The sequence below is a fragment of the Heloderma suspectum genome, chromosome 6 (assembly GCF_057233095.1).
Source record: "Heloderma suspectum isolate Gila_16-S chromosome 6, 16-S_ref, whole genome shotgun sequence".
NCBI lineage: Eukaryota > Metazoa > Chordata > Lepidosauria > Squamata > Helodermatidae > Heloderma > Heloderma suspectum.
Genome location: NC_139463.1, coordinates 126,588,623 through 126,611,535, shown reverse-complemented (window position 1 = coordinate 126,611,535; position 22,913 = coordinate 126,588,623). Strand labels below are relative to the sequence as shown.

Sequence of the window (22,913 nt, the reverse complement as noted above, 5' to 3'; positions counted from 1 at the left end):
GATGGTGATCACCGCGAGCCAGATCCAGTGGACGGCGGACGTCAGCAAGTGCCTGGCCACCTGCAAGGAGCGAGGGGACAAGAAGTACCTCAAGGTCATGAAGAAGAAACAGGTGGGGACGGGCAGCGCCTGGGGTGGGGGTGGGAGAAGGGCACCTTGGCCTCTCCAGAGACGGGCAAACCACTCTCCTTCCTGCTGGGCAACTTGGCTTCCTGTGGCATTTTCCCTTCTGCCTGCATGTTTGTAGCGGCAGCTGGCGATGGGCACATGCTGGCCCCTGCCTCCTCGCTCCCCTCCGACCTGGTTCTTTGATGTCACAAGTGGGGGGCAGCCTAGATTTGCCTAGGTTTAGGGAGCCCAGGGCAAGGGGCAGCTGGAGATTGCTGGATCCTGCCAATTTGGGGAGTGGGGTGGATCCATCCAGTCCAGCATCCGTTTCCAGCAAAAGCCTCTGGGAAACTCACACACAGGTCAGGAAGGCAAGAGCCACCCCCTCCTCCTCCCTGGTTTCCACCCTCCCCTATCCAGCAGCTAGCGTTTTGAGGTAGACTGCCTCTGAACATGGACTCTCCCTTGTGCCATCCTGGCTGGTCGCCACTGGCTGACCTCTCCTTCACAGACAGGCCTCCTCTTTCTGGGCAGGTGTCCATGCTCAACAAGTACTCGGAGGCCATCCGAGGCAACCTGACCAAAATCCTGCGGCTGAAGATCGTGGCGCTGGTGACTGTGGAAGTCCACGCCCGGGACGTCATCGAGAGGCTCTACAAGAGCGGCTTGATCGACGTGACGTCCTTTGAGTGGCTGAGCCAGCTCCGCCTCTACTGGGAGAAGGTGAGGGGAGCCATGGGTCTGGGTGGGAGGCTGGGCGGGACCGTGCCAAAGTGGGGAAGTGGGCGGGGGAGGCGGCGCGGGCGAGCATGGTTCAGCTCCGGTGGCGGCAGCGACGAGCTTCTGCTGCTGCCCTCTGCTGGACAGAATGGGTGAGACGCCACCTTCCCCGCTCTGCGCCCACCCTTGAGTTTCACTTCCCTCTGCTGTTTGTGGCGTGGAGCCACGGAGACTTTGCTGCTGGGGAGAGGGTGAGCCTGGGCTGAAACGTCGCTGTCTCACCTCCATGCTTTCCCTGCAGGCCCTTGATATGGGTTGGCTGGCGGCAGCTGCACCTCGGGATTCAAGCCCCAGGTGCTGGGGGAGCTCAAGGAGCCCGTTGGAGGCACCCTTGGCCTGTGTCTGGCAGGCAGCGCCCCCGCGCCGAGTGCCTCCTCTTCCAGCTGCACCTCGGGATTCAAGCCCCAGGTGCTGGGGGAGCTCAAGGAGCCCGTTGGAGGCACCCTTGGCCTGTGTCTGGCAGGCAGCGCCCCCGCGCCGAGTGCCTCCTCTTCCAGCTGCACCTCGGGATTCAAGCCCCAGGTGCTGGGGGAGCTCAAGGAGCCCGTTGGAGGCACCCTTGGCCTGTGTCTGGCAGGCAGCGCCCCCGCGCCGAGTGCCTCCTCTTCCAGCTGCACCTCGGGATTCAAGCCCCAGGTGCTGGGGGAGCTCAAGGAGCCCGTTGGAGGCACCCTTGGCCTGTGTCTGGCAGGCAGCGCCCCCGCGCCGAGTGCCTCCTCTTCCAGCTGCACCTCGGGATTCAAGCCCCAGGTGCTGGGGGAGCTCAAGGAGCCCGTTGGAGGCACCCTTGGCCTGTGTCTGGCAGGCAGCGCCCCCGCGCCGAGTGCCTCCTCTTCCAGCTGCACCTCGGGATTCAAGCCCCAGGTGCTGGGGGAGCTCAAGGAGCCCGTTGGAGGCACCCTTGGCCTGTGTCTGGCAGGCAGCGCCCCCGCGCCGAGTGCCTCCTCTTCCAGCCCAATGGGATTGCATCGAGGAGGTGGAATGGGCAGGTGGCCACGCGCTCTCCTGTTTGGCCCCTGGCTCCCACTGCAGCCGTGGGCAGCCTCCCTTGCCTCGGTGCAGCTCCCTTGCTGCTATGCCTCAGGAGATGCCGGGCCCGAGTCACGCGCCAGGACCTGCGGAGCTGGCTGTCAGTCCACATAGGCCAAAGCAGGCGGGGGCCAATAGTCCAGGCAAGCGAGGATTGGGGAGGGGTGTCAGGCGTGCCGGGGCCACCCAGCTGCGCTCAAGACGCAAGGCAGCAGTGGAAGGTCAGGCGTGCCAGGAGCCGGCGTGCAGGCAAAGTCCGCCTGGGGCCAAGATCTGAGGCAACAGTTGAGGAAGACCAGAATCCTCACACTAGAGGGAGGCTGCTTAGACTGAGGGGAGGTGCTGAGTGTGGGGCTTTATAAGGCCTGGTGGATGGACAGGGATTGGCCCATGGGGGTCAGCTGACTATGCTCAGGCAGGCTGGTACTGCCGCCTAGAGGGCGCCCTTGAAGCACAGTCAGCCAGGCTTGCAGTGGAAGCAGAGCGCTGGGGGTGCAGCGGAGAAGGCGCTGGAGCCTGGCTGCTGGCAGCTCCAGTTTGGGCCTCCCTCCCCGGCACCTTCCGTGTGTGTGTTCATGTTCATGTAGAAACCCAAAGTCAGGCAGGGCCAGTCGCGCAATGGACATGTCATTGGCCGTGGGGGGCAGGGCCGTCTCCTCTCACTGCTTTGCCACTGTGCAGGCCATCTGAGCTCTTCCTGCTTTTGCTCAGCCTCTGCCTTGCCACCCTAATGGATAAGAAGGGGCTCATTATCCCCCCCCCAATGGACACCCTCTTTGCAGGACCTTGACGACTGCATCATCCGGCAGACCAACACCCAGTTTGCCTACGGCTATGAGTATCTGGGAAACTCTGGGCGACTGGTCATCACTCCACTCACCGACAGGTACCCCATGGCAGGCGGCCACCCGGGGGCTGCAGAGTGACCTTCAGGTGCTTTCTGGCCATGGGTGTGTGTGTGTGGGGAAGAACCAGGCCGACTGTCCGAAAGGCTGCTGTCTGGTTCTGCCTGGATTGGCAGGCAGACGAATCGACTGGGAAGAGCGAGAGAGGAGCCTGGAGAGGAGAAGAGGGAGCTACTGTTCGAGGGGAGGGGGGATGAAGAAAGATGGGCAGGCGAAGGGAAGGAGGGGGTGCGCCTGAATGGCCAGCGAGGACTGAGGCACCAGCAGTGGGCGTCCGGAGTCTTCCTGCTGTGGGAGGTGGTGCGAGGTTTGGGTCCCATTTTTCTCTCCTTCACAGGTGCTACATGACGCTGACCACAGCCCTCCACCTCCACCGGGGAGGTTCCCCCAAAGGCCCCGCAGGCACTGGCAAGACAGAGACGGTGAAGGACCTGGGCAAGGCGCTGGGCATGTACGTGATTGTGGTGAACTGCTCCGAAGGCCTGGACTACAAGTCGATGGGGCGCATGTACTCTGGCCTGGCGCAGGTAAGTGGGCCTTGATTGGTGGGAGATTCAGGTCGGATAAAAGGCGGTACTTCTTCACACAGTGCAGAGTTAAACTATGGAACTCGCTACCACAGGATGTAGTGATGGCCACCAATTTGGATGGCTTTAAAAGGAGGTTGGACAAATTCCTGGAGGAGAAGGCTATCAATGGCTACTAGTCCTGATGGCTATGTGCTGCCTCCAGTACCAGAGACAGTGAGCCTATGTATGCCAGTTGCTGGGAAACTTGGGTGGAAGGGTGCTGTTGTGCTCATGCCCTGCTTGTGGGTCTCCAATTGACAGCTGTTTGGCCACTGTGTGAACAGAATGCTGGACAAGATGGACCCTTGGTCTGATCCAACAGGGCTCTTCTTATGTCCTTATGTTCTTCCGTTGGGGGCGTGTGCGTGTGTCTGTCAGACCCTGAACCCGGCAGGCCAGCCACCCAACCTTCAGTGCCACTTGGGCTTTCTGTGGCCGCCCTTGCTTGCCTCAGTTCATGCTGTTGCTTTGCCCCCTCAGACGGGTGCCTGGGGCTGCTTCGATGAGTTCAACCGCATCAACATTGAGGTGCTCTCTGTGGTGGCCCAGCAGATCCTCTCCATCCTCTCGGCTTTAGCCGCCAACATGACACGCTTCACCTTTGAAGGCCACGAGATCAACCTGGTGTGGTCTTGCGGCATCTTCATCACCATGAACCCAGGTGGGAACCCAGAGGCTCGCAGAGAGACCCTTGTGTCTGGGCAGGGCTGCGATGGGGGAGGCTCTCAGGGCAGAGGCTAAGCTACGCTGGGTGCCGGGGTGGACGCTTCCAACCCTGCACCTTTGCCAGCACTGAGGCTCTTCTGTGTGCCGCGTGGCAGGTTATGCTGGTCGCACGGAGCTGCCCGACAACCTCAAGTCAATGTTCCGGCCCATTTCCATGGTTGTGCCTGACTCCACGCTCATCGCCGAAATCATCCTCTTCGGAGAAGGCTTCAATAACTGCAAGGTATGGGCGGCTTCGTGGGCCTTGAAGGAGCCCAGCAGATGAGGCTGAAAGAGCTGTGTGAGTGAGGCTTCCCCAACGGCTTTCTCCCCTTCCCAGATCCTGGCAAAGAAGGTCTACACCCTCTACTCGCTGGCCGTGCAGCAGCTGTCCAGGCAGGACCACTATGACTTTGGCCTCCGGGCACTCACTTCTCTGCTCCGCTACGCTGGGAAGAAGCGCAGGGTGCGGCCTGACCTTGCCGATGAGGAGGTGAGGGGCCCCTTGCTGCCTGCGCTGTGGCCGGCACCGAGGCTCCTTGGCTAGCGGTCACTAAGAGCTCTGCCATGCTTCCTACCCATCCCTGTGAATGCTGGCCTGACAAAGAAGCAGTCCGTGTTGGCACTGTGATGGATTGGTGGGAGATGGATGGCCACGTTCGTTGCAGGGGAGGCAGCCTCTGCTCTACACATCCTTCTTTGGTGGCCTTCTGAATCATGCAGCAACACCATTCCACCATTGGCTCCTCTCTGGGGTCTGTACCGATGCTTGTCATGGTGGGTCTGCACCTTTGCGCCTCCTCTCCCCTATGTCCCCTTCAACCAGCAACCCTGCTCTGGCCTGTTAGGTTCTCCTTATGGCCATGAAGGACATGAACATCGCCAAGCTAACCTCCAACGACGTGCCCCTCTTCAATGCCATCATTCAGGACCTATTCCCAGGCATTGAGTGCCCCGTCATCGACTACGGCAAGGTCAGCTAGCCAGGCCCCACTTGCTTCCTGCCCCATCTGCCCAGGGCTTTGGTGCTTCTCCTGGGGAAATGGGGCGACAGCACTCCCAAAGGCTGAGACACTGCACCGACCCAGGGGAAGTGCCTCCCTGGCAGGTGGCCAACGTTGCGGGAACTCTCTGGAATCCACTTCCCCCGAAACGCTCTGTGGTGGCCATGGGCCAGGTGGTGGTCTCCATTCCTAGGGGGTGCCACACACAGCCTTTCAGTCCCAGGAATTCCTTTCCTTCCTTCCTTTCCTTCCTTTCCCCACAGCTCAAGGAAGTGCTGGAGTGGGAGCTGAGGGAGATGGGGCTGCAGGTGATCCCCTTCACCATCACCAAGGTGATCCAGCTGTACGAGACCAAGAATTCCCGCCACTCCTCCATGATTGTGGGCAACACGGGCAGCGGCAAGACGGTCACCTGGCGTGCCCTGCAGGCCACCCTCTGCAGCCTTCACAAGAGCGGAGATGCCACCGCCAACATGGTCCGGGTCAGTCGCTCAGCGCAGCGTCTTTGTGGGGCCTGGCACAGATGTCAGGTGGAGCAAAGAGCCAGTTGGCCTCCCTCCTTGCCTCTGCCTGCACCCACTGCCACCTCCTCTTGGGCCCACTCCGGACTTAGTCCCTAACTTCCTGGGGGCTTCTTGGGCTTGGCGATGTGGCGCCTCTCCTTGTTTTCTCACTTCCCGCTGTGGCAAGCTGTCTCTATCCTGCATTCTTTCCTGGGGGTGGGAGGAAGGTTAACTCTGATAGATTGAATCTGATATCAAAGAGAGTGGGCCCGTCCCTGGACTCCTGGTTTCTTCTGCCCAACGTTCAACAATTGGCCCTAGAGAAACCCAGCGCAGAGCTTGGGCAAGGGCTCCCTTCACCAGACAAGCGCCCCCTTGCTTCCTCTGACTGTGGCTTGCTCTCCCCCCGGTCCCTTTCCCTGCTCTCTCTCCTTGCTGGGCATGCCTGCTTCCAGGAGTACCCCTTGAACCCGAAGGCAGTTTCCCTGGGTGAGCTGTATGGAGAGTACGACCTCAACACCAATGAGTGGACGGACGGCATTCTGTCCAGCGTCATGCGAATGGCGTGTGCAGGTACTCCCGCCTCGCCCTCCTGCCCCGTTGGGGGCTTGTTTCTAAGAGAGGGGGAGGTGCTAGGAGGGCTCTGCCCCTCATCCCAGACATGCGTGGGGAGAGGCTGTGGTTACTCGATGGTACGTGGTGTGTCACATAGGAAGCTGAGCAGACTGTTGGTCTGTCTAGCTCCATGGCTCCCCCTCCAGGGTTTCAGGCAGACGGGGGCTTTTCCCAGCCCTGCCTGGACATGCCGCCAGGGAGATCAAACACAGATGCATGCTCCTTTTCTGGGTGCAGTTCAGCCAGGCTGCTCTGCAGGCACCCAAAGGGCCCGAGTGTCAAGCCCGGCTTTGGGGGGCTAAGAAACACAGGAAGCAAAGGGCAGGGGGTGGACAGTGGCGCTCGCAGAGAACGCAGGCGTGCCCTGCTGACTGAGGCCAAATGTCTATCGAATCCAGCATCCTGCGCCCAATAGCGGCCAGCCCAGATGGCATTAGCTAGCCCACCAGCCAGGATACCAGGGGACAGCCCTCCCCTGGGGTTTCTTCCCAGGGTTCAATAGCAAGAGGGTTGCTGCCTCTGAACTTGGAGGTTCCATTTTGCTGTCCTGGCTAGTAACTGGTGATGGTCCTGTCTTCCTTGGGCTCATCCACCCCCTGGCTAAGACAGTGACTGTCATCGCCAGACCTTGTAGCAGTGGGTTCCACAGGAGAGGCTGCTGCTCCCAGGAGCACAGAGGGAGGGGCCATGTCTCCCCCCACCATCCTGTTCCTTGCTTGCCCACCCCACCCAAGGCTGAGTCCCAAGTGAGCCAGGGGAGGCTGCACAAAACACATGCTGGCTTGGTGGGGGGCCGGCCTGAGTATCTGGCTGATCCCCCCCCCCCGAGGCCAGCTGTGGAGGGTCTGGCTGGGGCTAAGGGTGGGCTGCAGCTGGGCATTTGTCCCTGGGGTGGGCTGGAACCTTGGACTGCTAAGAGTCAGGAGCCAAGGAAAGGCTTGATTAAAGCGACAGGATGCCCTGGGCCAGGGCTGCTGCAACTCTTGCCTTCTCCTTTCTGCCCCTTGCTAGCACAAGCCTTTCTTCCCCCTTGCTGGCCTTCCGCCTGCCTGCTCGCCTCTCTAAGACTGCTGTCCTGCCCTTGGCCCAGAGCGCGTGGCATGCAGTCTGCAGAGCTGCTGGGTACAGCTGGCTGGCACCAGCAGTCTTGAGGTAGCGGGCTGCCCTGCAGGGCTTGCCCTGGAGGGTCAGGGGTGCAAGCCGCGAGCGGACAGAGATCCGTGCTGCCCCCTCCTGCCCAGGGGTGGGCACAGCTGCCTGCTCCTCCTCCACCCCTGCTCACGCAGCTTGCCTGATAGCCTCACTCCGAGGGGGCCATTATTTCTGCACAGTGGCAGGTGGCCTTCTGCGGGCAGTTGCGTGTTTCGGTGCCAGCAGGGCGGTGGCATGGCTGTCTCTAGGAAACAGTGGAGGAAGGGGTGGGGGAGTGGGTGGGGGAGGCCTTCCTCTGACCCCAATCTCTATGATAATTAAGAGTGGGAGCCCGGTGATGTGCATATTGATGGAAGCTGGGGGGAGGTGATTCACCGGCGTTTCTTCTTGGGATATCGCTTCTGGTCTCATCACCTGTGCCGGAGGGCCAGCTGGCTTGGTGAAGGGTGGGATGAGGGGCTGAAAGGTGGGGAGCTGGATCTCAGCTCAGGTCACGGCAGCTTGCTGCTTCAGGGGGGTGCTGGCTGTTTTAGAGGTTCTATATCCGTTTCTGAACCACCTTGCTCCAGCCCGGTGCCCCCCGGATGTGTTGGACTGCAGCTCCCGAGTTCCCAGCCAGCATGGCCAATGGGTGCGTACTCTGGGAGCTGCAGTCCAACACATCCGGGTGGCACCGGGCTGGAGCAAGTGGTTCGAGCCCCTTCATGGGACTGGATGAATGGCTGATTGTGGTCACAGACCAACAGAACCCCCTTCATTGGCACAGCATGCCGGGACAGCGGCCTGCTGCTGTGTGAAGCAGATTGGATTGCTTCCTGTGCCCCGTTGGTGCTGCTACTTCAGATGTGGCTGGCTATCTTTTTCCTCCTGGTCAAGTGCCACTCTGCTCGTGGCCATGGGGTGGTTTGACTCGTTGGCAGTGGCTCAGTGCCTGCCCTGGCTCTGCCTGCCACCGCAAACCTTCCAGAGGCAGGCTGAGGACAAAAACCTGCTTTGACCTTGCGGCAAATGATTCTGGCTGCCCCGTTTCCTGCGCTTGCGCATAGTGCTGCCTGGGCCCAGGAGAAAGAAGCAATGGCCCACGTGCAGAGTGGCGGCAACTGCCTTTCAGGACAGATCCTTCGCAGGGCTGAGTGTCCAGTCTAGTTCGGTTCCCCCAACTCCTTTGCTTGCCCTGTTGGTCCTGATGTCCTGTCTCGGGCAGTGCCTTATAACCCTCTAATCCAAACTCCTCTCACAATCTTACCCCGCTACAGGAGTTTCCCCTCAACCCCAAAGCCCTGAGCCTCGGGGAGTTGTTTGGCAGATATGACCTCGCCACCAGCGAGTGGTGCGATGGCATTCTGGCTTCCCTCATGCGTGAAGCCTGTGCAGGTATTTACCCTCCTGGAGGCCCGTCTTGGCCGTGCCAGGTGCCAGCCTCGGCTGCCAATCACTCTTCCTTTCTGAGCAAGCTGGCATCTCTGTCTGTCAGAGCCAATCAACCTCTTCAAATAATTTCTTGGAAGAAATTCACTGCTTCTCTTCTGAAATTCCTGTGTCTGTCAGAACCCGAGAGGCTCTGGGTGAACTCCTCAAGGCGGCTGCTGCGCTTGGGCAGGGGGGGCTGAGCACTCTTCATTTTGCTGTTCCGCAAAGCAGGCCTAATCCGTTGCTGAGGCAACTCTCGCTTTCGTGTGCCACTCCCCTCAGCCCTCATTTCCCTTCCAGCCATAGCGCCGTTCCCCTGAGGTACGGAATCTGGCTTTTAGGGTGGCGCTTGTCTGTCCCATTCCTAAGCACCCCAGCTTCCGTTCTTAAAAAGCAATGTTTCTAGGTCTCATTGATGTAGGAGCATTTCAAAAAGATGGCCAGCAAGTAGACCGAGCCTCTTTCCGGTGTGCCTTCTCCATACTTGATTGCTGGTTTTGAGGGAGCTGAATCAGACCCTTGTCAGCCCACCTCGTCTGTTCCTCTCTTCTCTCGCTGGCAGGGGAGGGATGAGTCTTTCTCAGCCTAGTGAAATACCGTGGCTCCCACCCAAGGTATTTGAGGGGGCGATAGAATAATCCGCAGCCCTGAGACTTGTCCTGCCTCTGTCCAGGAAGCCTGATTCTGTTTCCTGGCCTCACTTGCTTTCCCCAAGCTCTAACCAGGTTCTCCCCCACCCTCTTGGCCCAGATGAGAAACCTGATGAGAAGTGGATCCTTTTTGATGGCCCTGTAGACACCTTGTGGATTGAGAGCATGAACTCGGTCATGGATGACAACAAAGTGCTCACTCTGATCAATGGAGAGAGGATTGCCATGCCCGAGCAGGTACGCAAGAGATGCTGTCCCACCCTCAGGCCGGGGCTGCCGCCTCAGATGATCCCTGATCAGAAGTGATGGGCCGTTGCGTGCTTTCCCCACTCCAGGTGTCCCTGCTGTTTGAAGTGGAGAACCTTGCGGTAGCCTCCCCTGCCACAGTCTCCCGGTGCGGGATGGTTTACACAGACTATAGCGACTTGGGCTGGAAGCCTTATGTCCTTTCCTGGATTGAGAAGCGCCCAAAGGTAGGTACTTGCGGAGAGGAGCAGAGATCTGTGGATGCTGCAGTTCAGGATTGTAGAAGCATGAGCCACCAGTTCTCCCCTCCCTTGCCATACTGATTTCATCCCCCAGTGTGCTCCCGCTGCTCCTGCCGTCCTCTACACTGTTCCTTTGTAGGGAAAGGCCCAAAGTAGCAATAGCACAAATCCCGACTGTGTCAGTAGAGGTGGGTAGAAGGATGGGAGAGATGACAGGGACACCTTGAACAGGGGCAAACATAGCTTTGTAGGAGCCCTCAAAACAGGCCCGAGAGAAACTAGGAAAAGACATTCATGTGGAGGAAGGCGTTCAGGGGGTGGGGGTGGGGATTTAAACAGTCAGATATTAAACCACAGAGATGGCATTAAATTACCGGGCTCTGATTCAAGGCCGCGAGTGAGCTTTCATCTGCCCCTTCTCAGGCTGAAGGAGAAACCCTGCAGCGCATGTTTGACAAATTCACCAATAAGATCCTGACCTTCAAGAAGGAGAACTGTCAGGAGCTGGTTCCTATCCCTGAGTACAGCGGGATCGTGGCTCTCTGCAAGCTCTTCTCTTCCTTGGCCTCTTCAGAGGATGGGGTAGGTGGTGGGCAGGGCTTGCTCACCCCCAGTCCTCATCATGCTGCCCACAAGGCAACCCTGTCTTGCTGCACAACATTATGGACTGGGCCACCTGGACTGCTTGTATTATATACTGCCCAGTAGTCCAAAATCTGCTAATCTCCTGCCCAGAATTTTGGGAATAGAAAGCTGCTGCTATGCTGCTCAGTGTTTTTGAGATACAAACAAAATAACACTTGACAGTCTAGGTATATCAATTGAGAACACTCGCCTCTTACCCAGAACCTCTCTGCATTTATCAAATTATAATGCTTCAAGAGCAGGTGTTGGCATTCTGGGTATATTGACCTGTAGCGTTCCCATGTATTCATTCCATCCCTTCACACAGTGCATAGTCAAACTATGGAATTCGCTACCACAAGACGTAGTGATGGCCACCAATTTGGATGGCTTTAAAAGGGGGTTGGACAAATTCTGGAAGGAGAAGGCTATCAGTGGCTACCAGTCCTGATGGCTCTGTGCTACCTCCAGGATCAGAGGCAGTACGCCTGTGTACTCCGATTGCTGCGGAACGTGGGTGGCAGGGTGCTGTTGCGCTTCTGTCCTGCTTGTGGGTTACCTGTGGGCAGCTGGTTGGCCACTGTGTGAACAGAATGCTGGACTAGATGGACCCTTGCTCTGATCCATCATGGCACCTCTTATGTTCTTAATGACTGGAATGTTGCCCCAGAAATAACTATCTGGAGAACTAAGAGCTGCTCAGGGCCAGATTTTGTGTCCTTTCTCTCTAGTTGAATCCAGCAGACAGTGAGAACTACATGACGGTGGTGGAGATGTATTTCATCTTCAGCATGATCTGGTCCCTGTGTGCAGCAGTGGATGAGGAGGGCCGGAAGAAAATCGACAGCTTCCTTCGAGAGATGGAGGGCTCCTTCCCAAACAAGGTCTGTTGCTTAGGATTTCCACTAAGGGGTCCTGTGTGGCTAGGCTAGGTCAGGGGTGGGCAAAAAGTAGTTTTCTAGTTGTTTTGGACTCTTAACTCCCAGCATTCCTGAGCATTGGCCATGCTGGCAGGGGCTTCTGGGAGATGAAGTCCAAAGCACCTGGAGAACTACCTTCTGCCCAGCCTGGGCTCTGTCCTGCAGTCCCTAGTGATGCCGTGTTGGATAGAGCAATGTAGATCACAGCAAAGGTGGAAACAGGGCACCTAATCAGAAGTTTAAAGGGGGGGGGGCAACATGAGAAGGAAAAAGGAAAGGGTCTTCTCTGTGAGAAGGAACACTAGAGAGCTAATGAGGCAGGAGAGGCATTGCCATCCCATGATGGTTTCTACCCTTCTCTTTGGTTTCCTCTCTCATCCTGGGGAAGAGCTCTTTCCTTGGGCTGTCAGGGGCCATGGCTCAAGGTATGGCCAGTTGTTGTTCAGTCGTTAAGTCATGTCCGACTCTTCGTGACCCCATGGACCAGACCATGCCAGGCCTTCCTGTCCTCCGCTCTCTCCCGGAGTGTGCTCAAGTTCATATTCATTGCATCGGTGATGCTATCTAGCCATCTCATCCTCTGCCGTCCCCTTCTCCTTTTGCCTTCAATCTTTCCCAGCATCAGGGTCTTTTCCAGGGAGTTTTCTCTTTGCATTAGGTGGCCAAAATATTTGAGCTTCAGCTTCAGTATCTGTCCTTCCAATGAGCAGTCAGGGTTGATTTCCTTTAGGATGGACTGATTTGACCTCCTTGCAGTCCAGGGGACTCGTCAGAGTCTTCTCCAGCACCACAGTTCGAACGCATCAACTATTCGGCGCTCAGCCTTCCTTATAGTCCAGCTCTCACAGCCATACGTTACTACTGGGAAAACCATAGCTTTGATTAGACGGACCTTTGTCGGCAAGGTGATGTCTCTGCTTCTTACTATGCTGTCTAGGTGTGCCATAGCTTTCCTCCCAAGGAGCAAGCGTCTTTTAATTTCATGGCTACAGTCACCATCTGCAGTGATCTTGGAGCCCAAGAAAATAAAATCTGTCGCTGCTTCCATTTCTTCCCCTTCTATATGCCAGGAATGTATGGCCAGTAGCCTCTAGCTAAGACCCAGCTCAAATTCTAAACCCTTCCACTCCAGGAAGATACACTATCAGGAGCCACAGCTCAGCTGCAGAGGCCATGCGTTGCATACTGAAGGTCCCAGGCATCTCCTGGCAGGGCTGGGAACTTTCCTAACACCTTGGAGAGCCAGTCAGTGGCAGGGATCGCACATCACGCTAAGCCGCCTGTGAATAAGCCACCATGGGTTGGTTGCTTGCTTGCTAACCCAACAGACAACCAGGATTCCTGTGACTTGTTTTCCCCATCATTCCCACTCAGTCCTCCTGGCAGCTCCGGCATGTATCCCAGGTGCCTTTGCGGTAGAACTCCTTGTTTCCTTGGTCCCTAGCTCTGCTTTTGCCACTCTGGCTGGCCGCTCTGTAGCCGTTCCCAACAACCCATGACAAAGTCGCCCTGCCGGTTTTGGACAACACAACAAGCCCCCATGTGTATCAACAACCCTAAAACAAGCCATGGGTTCCTGAGGTGGCTTGTTTGTGAGCATTAAGCCACCCTGCAGAAACTATGCCAGGTTTGCACAACACGACAACCCACCGTAGGTAATCAACCATGATGGGTTGTCACATTGTGTGAACCAGGTCCGTGTCAACACTACTGGGCTAGATGGTTTGGCTGAGTATAAGGCAGCTTCCTAGGATCCTAAGGGCCAGATTGAGGCCAGTACCTTGGCATGGGCCTAGGCTCAGCAGCGACTACTGTTAGTCCATCCATGTGACCTGACAAACGAATTTCCTTCTCTCCTGCCCAGGACACAGTCTACGAGTATTATGTTGACCCCAAGCGGAAGCAGTGGTCTTCGTTTGAAGATAAGCTCCCCAAGATGTGGAGATACCCACCCAAGTGAGTCAGCCATCTTGCACGTTGCCCAAGGCAGCCTGTGAGCCATTGCTGTCATCTCTGCCAGTCCTAGCCAGGGAGGAAGGGGCTTGAAGGGGGCACAGCATCCATTCTCTTGAGCGTTCGTCCCAAAGGCAGCTCAAAGGCAGGTGATGGGCAGCAGATTCAGGACAGCTCGAAGGGGGACCTTCCTCACACAGTCCAGAGTTCGTGGTGGAATTTGCTGCCCCAAGATGGCCAGGGCCATTGCCTGAGATGGCTTTGAAAGGCATTCGGGCAAATTCATGGTGGTGGAGGAGGAGCAGGAGGAGAGGTTGATTGGTGGCTGCGAGTTGTTGTGGGGGGGCAACAGTAGGAGAGTGGCGATTGTCTTCAAGTCTTGTGGGCTTCCTGGAGGCAGGATGCTGGACTCAGTGGCCCTTGGTCTGTTTCAGCCCCAGGGCTCTGCTGAAGTTCTTACATGAAAGGAACAAAGTGGGAGCAGCCAAGGAGGTGTCCTGGAGGAGGGGACCCCTAGGAGATCTGTTCTGCATGTAGGGAAGAGGAGGGAGAGACGTGCCCCTCCTTGAATCCTCTTCAGTTTGGACCTCTCTGACTGTCTTCTTCCTGTGGCTGCTCTCTAGCCCGTCTCCATTTCCCTCCTGGTGCCCATCTCCTGGCACCAAATAGCCTGACTTCGCAGTGCCACAGAGTCACACGGCTGATCCTTGTTCCTTGAGCCAGTGGCTCGGATCCATTTCCCTTCCCTCCCTCCCTCTCCTAATCCGATCAGTGGCCTGAAATTACCGGAACGTGGTCCCTGAGCTGCCATGGGCTGCTGGCCGCTTGCATCAAGAGCCAGGCGGAGGGACAAGCCTTCATTAACGGTGGCTTCCTTCCAAGCTGTCAGGCTCCGGCAGGGATGACAGCTGCGCGAATTGCGTCCTGTGTCGGATGTCTTCATGCATTTAGGCCGACGTCCTTCGTGGAGCTGTGACAGCCGCATCCGAAAGGCCCGTCACGGCACTTCGGGCTGATGCCATGCCTTTCCCCCCGGGGGGGGGGGGGGGCTCCAGGGTTTGTTGGGCTGAGATCCCAGGGGGTGCAATGAAAGCTGCCCTCCTATTGTCTAGAGCTGAGCCTGGCTTTCCCCGTTCCTTCTCTTCCCAGCGCCCCCTTCTATAAGATCATTGTCCCAACTGTGGACACCATGCGTTACAACTACCTTGTTGATGCCCTCATCTCCAACCAGAACCCGGTGCTGCTGGTGGGCCTGGTGGGGACGGGCAAGACCTCCGTGGCACAGGGCGTGCTGCAGTCCCTCGACAGCACCAAGTGGGCTGTGCTGGTCATCAACATGTCTGCGCAGGTAACAGGCGGAGGGCCGCTCCCCCACCCTGCCCTGCCCAGCTAGTCTTTGCGCACCATGGGCTGCAGGGACTTATTCTTCCTGCAGTGGGCAGCCGTGTGTCCGCTACTGGGAAGCCAGCTGAGCTTGCAACGGGCAGCCTGGCTTGTCTCAGGAGTGGGCAGAAGGAGGATCTCCAGATGGTTTGGACTTCAGCTCCCAGAAGCCTTTGCTAGCATGGCCAATGGTCAGGAATGCTGGGAGCTGCAGTCCAAACCATCTGGAGATCCACCTTCTGCCCCCCCGCCTACCCCTCACGCACCCTTCTGTGTCATGACCTTGCCTCACCTGTCCCCGCAGACAACTTCAAACAACGTCCAGAGCATCATTGAGAGCCGTGTGGAGAAGCGCACCAAGGGTGTTTATGTGCCTTTGGGTGGGAAGAGTATGATCACCTTCATGGATGACCTCAACATGCCTGCCAAGGACATGTTTGGCTCCCAGCCCCCCCTGGAGCTGCTCCGCCTTTGGCTTGACTACGGCTTCTGGTACGACCGGGCCAAGCAGACCATCAAGTACATCAAGGTGAGGCACGCGAGCGGGGCGTCAGCTTCTCCACCGCGCGCCCCCCCTGCGCGCCCCCCGTTCTCCTGCTGCAAAGGACGGTGCGTTCTCCTCAAGGCTGGCGGGGGGAAGCTTGGAGCGGCATCACCTCCCTGCTTGGTCCTTGCAGGCTGCTCTCCGGTTGCAGTCCCCTGGGCTCAACGAGACAACGTGGTAAATGTGCGGTCGCATGAATGTGTCTACTTTTCTTCTCTTAAGTAACAGCTGGCAGGGATCAGGATTGGGACCTTGGTGTGTGAGAAGTGAGGGATCACCCTTTAACCTCCTGGCATCAACAGCAGTTCTGGGGACAATCCAAGGAAAGGAAGGACTCTCCCTGCACCCCACGGTCCCAGTCCTGGTCCAGGTCCTGCACGGCTGTGATTTAAAAGGAAAAAAAATCCAGACACAGTCAAGGCAATCAGGCATTTAATGTGTCAACTAGTTAGCCCCTCACTTGTTTGGACACTCAGCACCCTGTGAACAGAGACATTTGTGCCTGGAATAATTGTCACCGCTTTCCAAGAGGCTGCGCATATGAATTTCGGGGTGGGGGCAAGAAGGAGAGAGACCACGAGCCGCGTCGTCTCCCAGCTTGAGCATGGCACGTGCCACCGCAGCTATTCCATCCTCCGCTTCCATGCAGGCCCCCCTATTTGTATGCTGCCTGCCTCCCCCTTCTCCCCCTCCATGGGGTCCCTCTAGACCCTTTACTCGTCGCATTGCTGAAACACTTTTATGGAGAGGGGGAAAGAGGGGGCGGGAGAGAAAGTCCTTTATTTTCTTTTGGTTTTGATCTGCGCCTGTTTGTCTTCCCCTCAGGACATGTTCCTGATGGCAGCCATGGGGCCCCCCGGAGGAGGGCGAACAGTGATATCCAGTCGACTTCAGAGTCGCTTCAATCTCATCAACATGACCTTCCCCACAGTAAGGGCTGCTTAGGCATGCAGAGTGTGGGCTGGCTAGGCCGGCTGTGGGGCCTGGGGTTAATCAGGCAATTGCAGCCAGAGGCGCCACCTGGCCCCTCCCTGCCCTGTCTCCAGGAAGAATGGGGGGGGGGGCACCAGCTTCCACACAAGCAGCCCACAGGGCTCGTCCGGCTGGCCTTTTGGCTTCCAGAGCCTCTCTGAGATCAAGGGGGAAAGCAGCGGTGCGGCAGCCCTGAGTCCCCAGCAGCCTTGGCTGCCCTGCCTGATGCTGAGCAACAGTGAGGCCTAGCCTCAGAGCCAAAGCCAGTGGGACGTTACGGCTGATGCTGTTGGCAAGATGCTTCAGTGCCTGAGGCAAGAGCTCCAAAATGGTGCCTCCTCCCGTTCGGTCGCATGGGCCACAATCAGCAGAGGCTCCCCACACGAGTCCCTCTGAAGCGAGCAGGATTGCTTCCCGCAGCTGCGTTGTGCCCACGATGGGCCAGAGTAGCCCACAGAATCCGTTGGCTGCCTTGGCTGCCCTTAGCAGTGGGGCCAGGTGGAAATACGCTTAAGCTCAGGGCTGTCGTGACTGTGGACACCCTCCACAGCATGTCCAGCCGTCATTCTTTTCCCCATCCTTATAACGACTTTGCCAGGTGAGCTGTGGTTGTTCCCATTTTATACAGATGGCCCTCAGAGACACTGACAGAAGCCACCTAGTGAATTCTGTGGCGATTTTGAGGGACTTCAGCCCCAGGGAATGGCTTTTGTAGGCCCTCTGCCCCACCGTTGTGGAATGCACTTCCACTTGGGCTCTGGCAGGCCCCATGATTACACGTGTTTAGAGAGGCCTTGAAGACCTTTTCCAGGGGCAGTTTACAAGAGAGAGCCTTCTGGACTGCTTGAAATGGTTTCGCTTGTCTCACCACCGCAGTCTTCCTCAACCTGGGGCCCTCCGGATGTGTTTGACTGCAATGCCCAGAATCCCCCAATATTAATTGGGTTTTAATATCTTTGGGCTGGAAGTTTTAAATTTGTTTTAACACTGGCTTTTATTAATGTTTTGTTGTACTGGCGTACTCGTATTCAGTTTTTGTGCGTGGAAGCGGCCTTGAGAGCGTTTTATATCCATAGAGGGTAAATAAACAAAATGCAGGCGCATGGGGGAATAGTATGAGTACTGGTGAAGACAGCAGCTCTGGATTGGCGAGCAGATGGATGACCATTGGCTGCTGTTACTGGTTCTTCTCGGGTACCAACAAAGGTTCTTGTGCCTCCTGACACCGCCTCAGGGGTCCAAGCACGCCTATGGGCCAGTCTTGTGGGTGGCAGGTTTGTGTGTGGCTGCCTGTGCCTGTCACCATGCACACAACCCTTGGGGGAAAGCTAGGAGGCCCTGTTGGAAGGCTGCATCAAGATGGGGATGGCTGGCCATGATTGCTTTGCCTCCACCCTGGGCTTGGGGTGGGTGGGGGGTAAGTAATGCCCACCCCGGCATGCTGCCCCATGGCATGCCGTTGCCACCCCTGCCGTTACTTTCCCTATGCTTCAACAGGATTCCCAAATCAGGCGCATCTTTGGCACCATGATCAACCAGAAGTTGCAGAATTTCGAGGAGGGGGTGAAACCGGTTGGCAACATCATCACGGAGGCGACCGTGGAGCTCTACAACAGCGTGGTCCAGAGGTTCTTGCCCACCCCTGCCAAGATCCACTACCTCTTCAACCTGCGTGACATTTCCAAGGTAGATAGCCGGCTCTGTGGTTGCGTGAGCAAGGCGGGGGTTGCCTCCCCCCTGGGAGACTCTGCCCCCCAGCCATGAAGCGCTGGGGGTGGGCAGGGAGCGTGCGAAGGGGTGCAGGGCATGGCCCCGTTCTTGAGCCTTGCCCCATTGCCAGCTCTCCCCTCCCTCTGAAGCAGGCGGGGAGACCGCAGGTGCCACTTGATTGATGCCGCTCAGGATGCGGGGGGCGGGGGCAGATGGCCCACAAGTCCCAGGCTCATTCTGCCTCCGGCAAGAAGCGCATCATTGTCAGTTCTCCAGCGCTTCGACTTACAGAAGCGCTTCTCTCCCTGCCCACCTCTCGTCTTTCCCCTTGGTATCTTCCTGACATCGTCATTTCTCATTCTGCCTAACGCTGTGGCTTCCTCAGAATCAAACAGCGTTTTTCTCCCCCTGCCCCACACTCCCTTTTGTCTTCCGTTTGTACACCCTATGGAACTGTTGTGGGGTTGTGGCTGCTGAAGCCTTAGAAAAATGGGGGGGGGTTCCTAAGGGGGCTGGATATCTTAGCCCTCCATGGATACCACTATACTAAAGCATATGCTGAACCAGGACGTGGTGTGTAGAAATGTGCACTAGCCCAGCCACAGAATTCTGAAACCCATGGTTGCCAAACTCAGGTCATTTTACCCAGCCTTCCCCACCCAGTTCCCCCTCCAGATGTGTTGCACTACAACTCCCAGCATCCCCCAGCCAGCCCTGGGAGTCGTAGTCCAATCCATCTGGAGGGGCACTGAGCTGGGCAAGGCTGACTTGGCCTGACAGCCAGCAGGGCGAGGGTTAATGCTGCTCTGTGCTCCTCCCGCGAGCAGGGGACTGGAGCATTAGGATTCCAGGCCAGCGCATCTCCTTCCCGCCAGTGTGGCAAAGCTCACATCAAATGGGCCCGGCAACTTTGCAGAGAGTTTGAAGACATCAAATGGCGCTGAATGTTTGTCGCTGGCCCGAGCCCCAAATCTCCCCTCGCATGCATCAAATGCCAGCAGGCTGCACACGCATGCCAGGCTGGTTCTGCTGCCAGCCCCAGAGTTCCCGCATGGCAGCAACTGTGCCCCCTCTCCCCCTGCCCTAGTTAGGGGTGTCATGGGGGCGAAGGGCGATTTGGGGTCGTTCCTGCCCCTGGGGCATTGATGAATGTCTGACAGACCCTCCAAGGCTCGCTCAGAGGGGTCTTTCCTGCAGAGGGGCTGTGCTGACTACTGCTTCACCTCTGATCAAGGGCGTGGAGGGTGGTCTCCCCCTGCCAGGTTTCCAAAATGGTATGAGGATATGGGGTTACTTCCATTGAGAACCCCCCCCCCCCCCCGCCTCCATATTTCACTGAGCTGGGCAGTTACCTGCAAAAGTGGCCTCAGGATCAGAAAACCCTGGTACAGTCAACAGTCTGAATCAGGGGTGGGCAACATGCAGCCCCCGGGGTTTTGGTGACCCTCCCAAAATGAGGGGGGGGGAAGTATCAGTGGGGGCTTATACTAAGGACAAATGTAGCTTGAAAATGACTTTGTTGGCTGGGAAAGATGGAAGTTGCAGTCCAACAGATCTGGAAGGCAGCAGGTTGAAGAAGGCTGGTCCAAGATGATAATCTGTGGGCTCCACTCTGATTCTGTACCTCCCCTTGTCCAGGTGTTTCAGGGCATGCTGCGGGCCCACAAGGACTTCCACGATACCAAAGCCAGCCTGACACGCCTGTGGATTCACGAGTGTTTCAGGTAGAGCCACCCTGGTTGCCTCTTTCTGCCATCTCCGATAGACAACCCTTGGAGTGTTTTGGGGGGGTGTTGTGGGGGGATAGCCTGCTTCTGGAATCGAAGCTCACATGAAGGCCCCAGGCTATCTCATTTAATGTCCCAGCCTTCGCCTGCCCCATGCCCCTGCTGCTTGGGGCGCTTGCTGGGCTGTTGGCACGCCACTCCTGGGCGCCATGAGCGCACGCGTGATGTCATAGACCATCAGAAATGGGCTCCCAGCAGCCACTGCAAACAGCAAGGCAAAGTCGCAAGGCAGTTGTAGGGTGGGAGGAGAGGCTGAGCTTCGGAGGATCACTGAAGCAGTCTGGCTGTGGGCCGGGAGGGCGATGGGCTTTGGCTGCCTGCAGGAAAAGGGGGCTGTGGGAGGGTGAGTCCTGCTTCTCCCAATAGCCCCCTCTCTTTGTTCTGGGCTTCATGGAATGTGCTTTCTTCCTGTGTGACCGGCCTCACGCCAAGGCCTCTGGAATGTGGGGGACCTGTAAGCCCCAGAGCACAGACATCCCTTCTCCTCCTCTTCAGGGTTTTCTCTGACCGCCTGGTGGACGCTGCAGACACGGAGACCTTTGTTGCCCTCTTGAGTGAGAAGCTGGGCACCTTCTTCGACCTGACCTTCCACAACCTCTGCCCCAACAAGCGCTCACCCATCTTTGGTATGTTCCAGTGATTCTCCCGCACTGGAGCACGGAGGCTGGGAGACGAGGTGGGGGGCGTGTGCTGGTTTGAGGACAGTTACTGGGAAGAGCTGCCCACTAAAGAACAAGGTCCTCTACATTCCCTTTGGGGGGCCATGAGATCCAGTGGCTTTTTCTCTCTGCCTGTTCATCTTAAAGACTGTTGCCTGATTAGAGCTGATGATTTGCATGAGTTTTAGTCCATTAATCAATTAAGGGTGCAATCCTATGCATGTTAAGACAGAAAAATGTCCTACAACTTCTAGCATTCCCCAGCCAGCTATGCATGTTCTATCTAAACATGCAAAAGGTTGTGCCTTAAATCTCCATAGATCTGAATAGGAGAAGGAATAGTACATACTTCTTTTTGTCTTCAGTGATGCACACACAGCCCTGTACTGTAGCCAGCCTCCGCTCAGAAGAGGGGTGCTCTCATTTTTTATTCTGCCTTCCCACCAAATGGCACTCAAGGCCTAACCCAACCCCTTCTCTCTCACATGGGAGGGAATGCCTCTTCTAAGATGGCATTTTGTGTACACAGTTTCTATAAGTACATGTATTTGAAAGTAATTTTTAAAATGGGAAAATCCGCTGCCTGCTTAATTGGAGGCAACTGTTCAGTTGATCAGCACGTTTTTAATTGATTAATCAGTTAATCGACTCAGTTTAATCAACTTAGTGGTGCAGTCCTTGTGTCTGTTTTAGTCCTGGGTGGGAAAAGAATGGAGACTGGGTTGAAAGGGGGGTGAGATGATGATCTCCTGGTGGTTACGGCTAGAAGGGATGATGGTACAATGTTCTTGGCTGTTTTGGGTTTCTGTGTCTGGAGGGGTGTGTGTAAGAGGTTTAATGGGCAGAGCATTGGGCGGCTGGAAGGTGGGCCTCAAAAGGGGCATTGGGCATACTAAGGTGTTTGTACCTGCTGGAATTGTGTGCCACTTCTCTCATAAGAACATAAGAAGAGCCCTAAAGCTGGATCAGACCAAGGGTCCATCTAGTCCAGCATTCTGTTCACACAGTGGCCAAGCAGAAGCCCCAGTGGGAAGCCCATGAACAGGACATGAGTGCAACAGCACCCTCTTCCCCAGCCACTGGTGCACATAGGCATTCCACCTCTGATACTGGCAGTAGCATCTGGCCATCTGGACTGGTAGCCACTGAGAGCTTTCTCCTCCAGGGGACTTCATGCGCAACGTGTATGAGGACCTGATGGACATGGGTGTTCTGAAAGCAGAGATGGAGCGTGCCCTGGGTGACTACAATCGGTTCCCAGGGGTGGTGCCAATGAGGCTGGTGCTCTTCCGAGATGCCATTGAGCATAGTGAGTGAGGGGGTCAGGCAGGTGCTGGGGCTTGATCTGGGATTGCCTGCTCTGCCCTTTTCAAGAGGCACCGCAAACCTGGGTGGATTCCCAGGGCCAGGCAGGCGGGCGGAGATTCCATCTATCTGGTTCCCTGGGCTTGTTCTGGCACATGGCATGGAGCAAGCCTTTGCCTGGCCCAGGGGCGCTTCCAAGTGGGGGCTCCTAACGCAACCATTCCAAAGACACTGTGCGGCTGTCCTGCCTCCCTCTCCATAATGGATGCTTTGTGGTGACAATATAGAAGAAGTGGTGGGGAAACATGGGGGGGGCAGTTTACAAGTGAAAGGCAATGATGTCTGGGCCCTCCATAAACATCTGTGCACGAGGCGGGGCGCAGATGCAGTCAAAGCCTCGCCTGGACCCTTGTCACTCCCCAGCTCCCTCCAGCCTCCTCGCCCCTGTTGTGGCTGCCCACACTTCCCTGCTTCCTTGCAGTAACCCGGATCGTCCGGGTGATCAGCCAGCCACGAGGGAACATGCTGCTGGTGGGCATTGGGGGCAGCGGGCGCCAGAGCCTGGCCCGCCTGGCCTCGTCCATCTGCGAGTACTACACCTTCCAGATCGAGGTCTCCCGGCAGTACCGCAAGCAAGAGTTTCGGGAAGGTGAGGACAGCTCCTGTCCCTCTGGGCCCTGGGCAGCGCCGTGGCCTCCCCTTCCACAGGCTGTTCTTTCCCATAGACATCAAGAGGCTTTACCGCCAGACGGGGCTGGATCAGAAGCCCACCACCTTCCTCTTTGTGGACACCCAGATTGCGGACGAATGCTTCCTCGAGGACATCAACAACATCCTCAGCTCTGGGGAGGTGCCCAACCTCTACAAAGCGGATGAGTTTGAGGAGGTGGGTCTCCAGAAAGACGAGGACCGAGGCAGTGGGGTGGGGAGGCAGTGGGGCAGGGCTGGGCGAGCGTTCAGCAGTCTCCCCCGTCCATGCTGTTCCCTGTCCTGTGCTGGTGGACAGCATGAATGGCTGGGTGAGGCTTCCTCCTTTGGACCGTTTTGCATGGCGCTCCTCCATCCAGATCCTGTCCTGCCTCGGTTCTGCCTTGTTTCCACCAGGAGAGGGGCTGGGGTTAAACGGCTTGGGAGTTGC

At 57.1% G+C, this 22,913-nt stretch overlaps 1 protein-coding gene across 1 annotated transcript in view; it reads left to right on the top strand.

The window, feature by feature from the left end:
* The window catches only part of DNAH2 (dynein axonemal heavy chain 2), a 112,941-nt gene that overhangs the window by 65,419 nt on the left and 24,609 nt on the right, over positions 1-22,913 (top strand). The window contains exons 33-56 of the mRNA XM_084806699.1: positions 2-112; positions 643-831; positions 2,700-2,803; positions 3,160-3,349; positions 3,872-4,052; positions 4,213-4,340; positions 4,437-4,589; positions 4,945-5,070; positions 5,364-5,582; positions 6,059-6,176; positions 9,531-9,667; positions 9,766-9,903; positions 10,342-10,500; positions 11,274-11,426; positions 13,327-13,418; positions 14,565-14,763; positions 15,103-15,327; positions 16,168-16,272; positions 17,812-18,000; positions 19,663-19,748; positions 20,307-20,437; positions 21,636-21,779; positions 22,257-22,424; positions 22,501-22,661. Of these exons, the coding sequence (XP_084662825.1) occupies positions 2-112; positions 643-831; positions 2,700-2,803; positions 3,160-3,349; positions 3,872-4,052; positions 4,213-4,340; positions 4,437-4,589; positions 4,945-5,070; positions 5,364-5,582; positions 6,059-6,176; positions 9,531-9,667; positions 9,766-9,903; positions 10,342-10,500; positions 11,274-11,426; positions 13,327-13,418; positions 14,565-14,763; positions 15,103-15,327; positions 16,168-16,272; positions 17,812-18,000; positions 19,663-19,748; positions 20,307-20,437; positions 21,636-21,779; positions 22,257-22,424; positions 22,501-22,661 (3,606 nt within the window). The remainder of the gene's footprint in view (position 1; positions 113-642; positions 832-2,699; positions 2,804-3,159; positions 3,350-3,871; positions 4,053-4,212; positions 4,341-4,436; positions 4,590-4,944; positions 5,071-5,363; positions 5,583-6,058; positions 6,177-9,530; positions 9,668-9,765; positions 9,904-10,341; positions 10,501-11,273; positions 11,427-13,326; positions 13,419-14,564; positions 14,764-15,102; positions 15,328-16,167; positions 16,273-17,811; positions 18,001-19,662; positions 19,749-20,306; positions 20,438-21,635; positions 21,780-22,256; positions 22,425-22,500; positions 22,662-22,913) is intronic.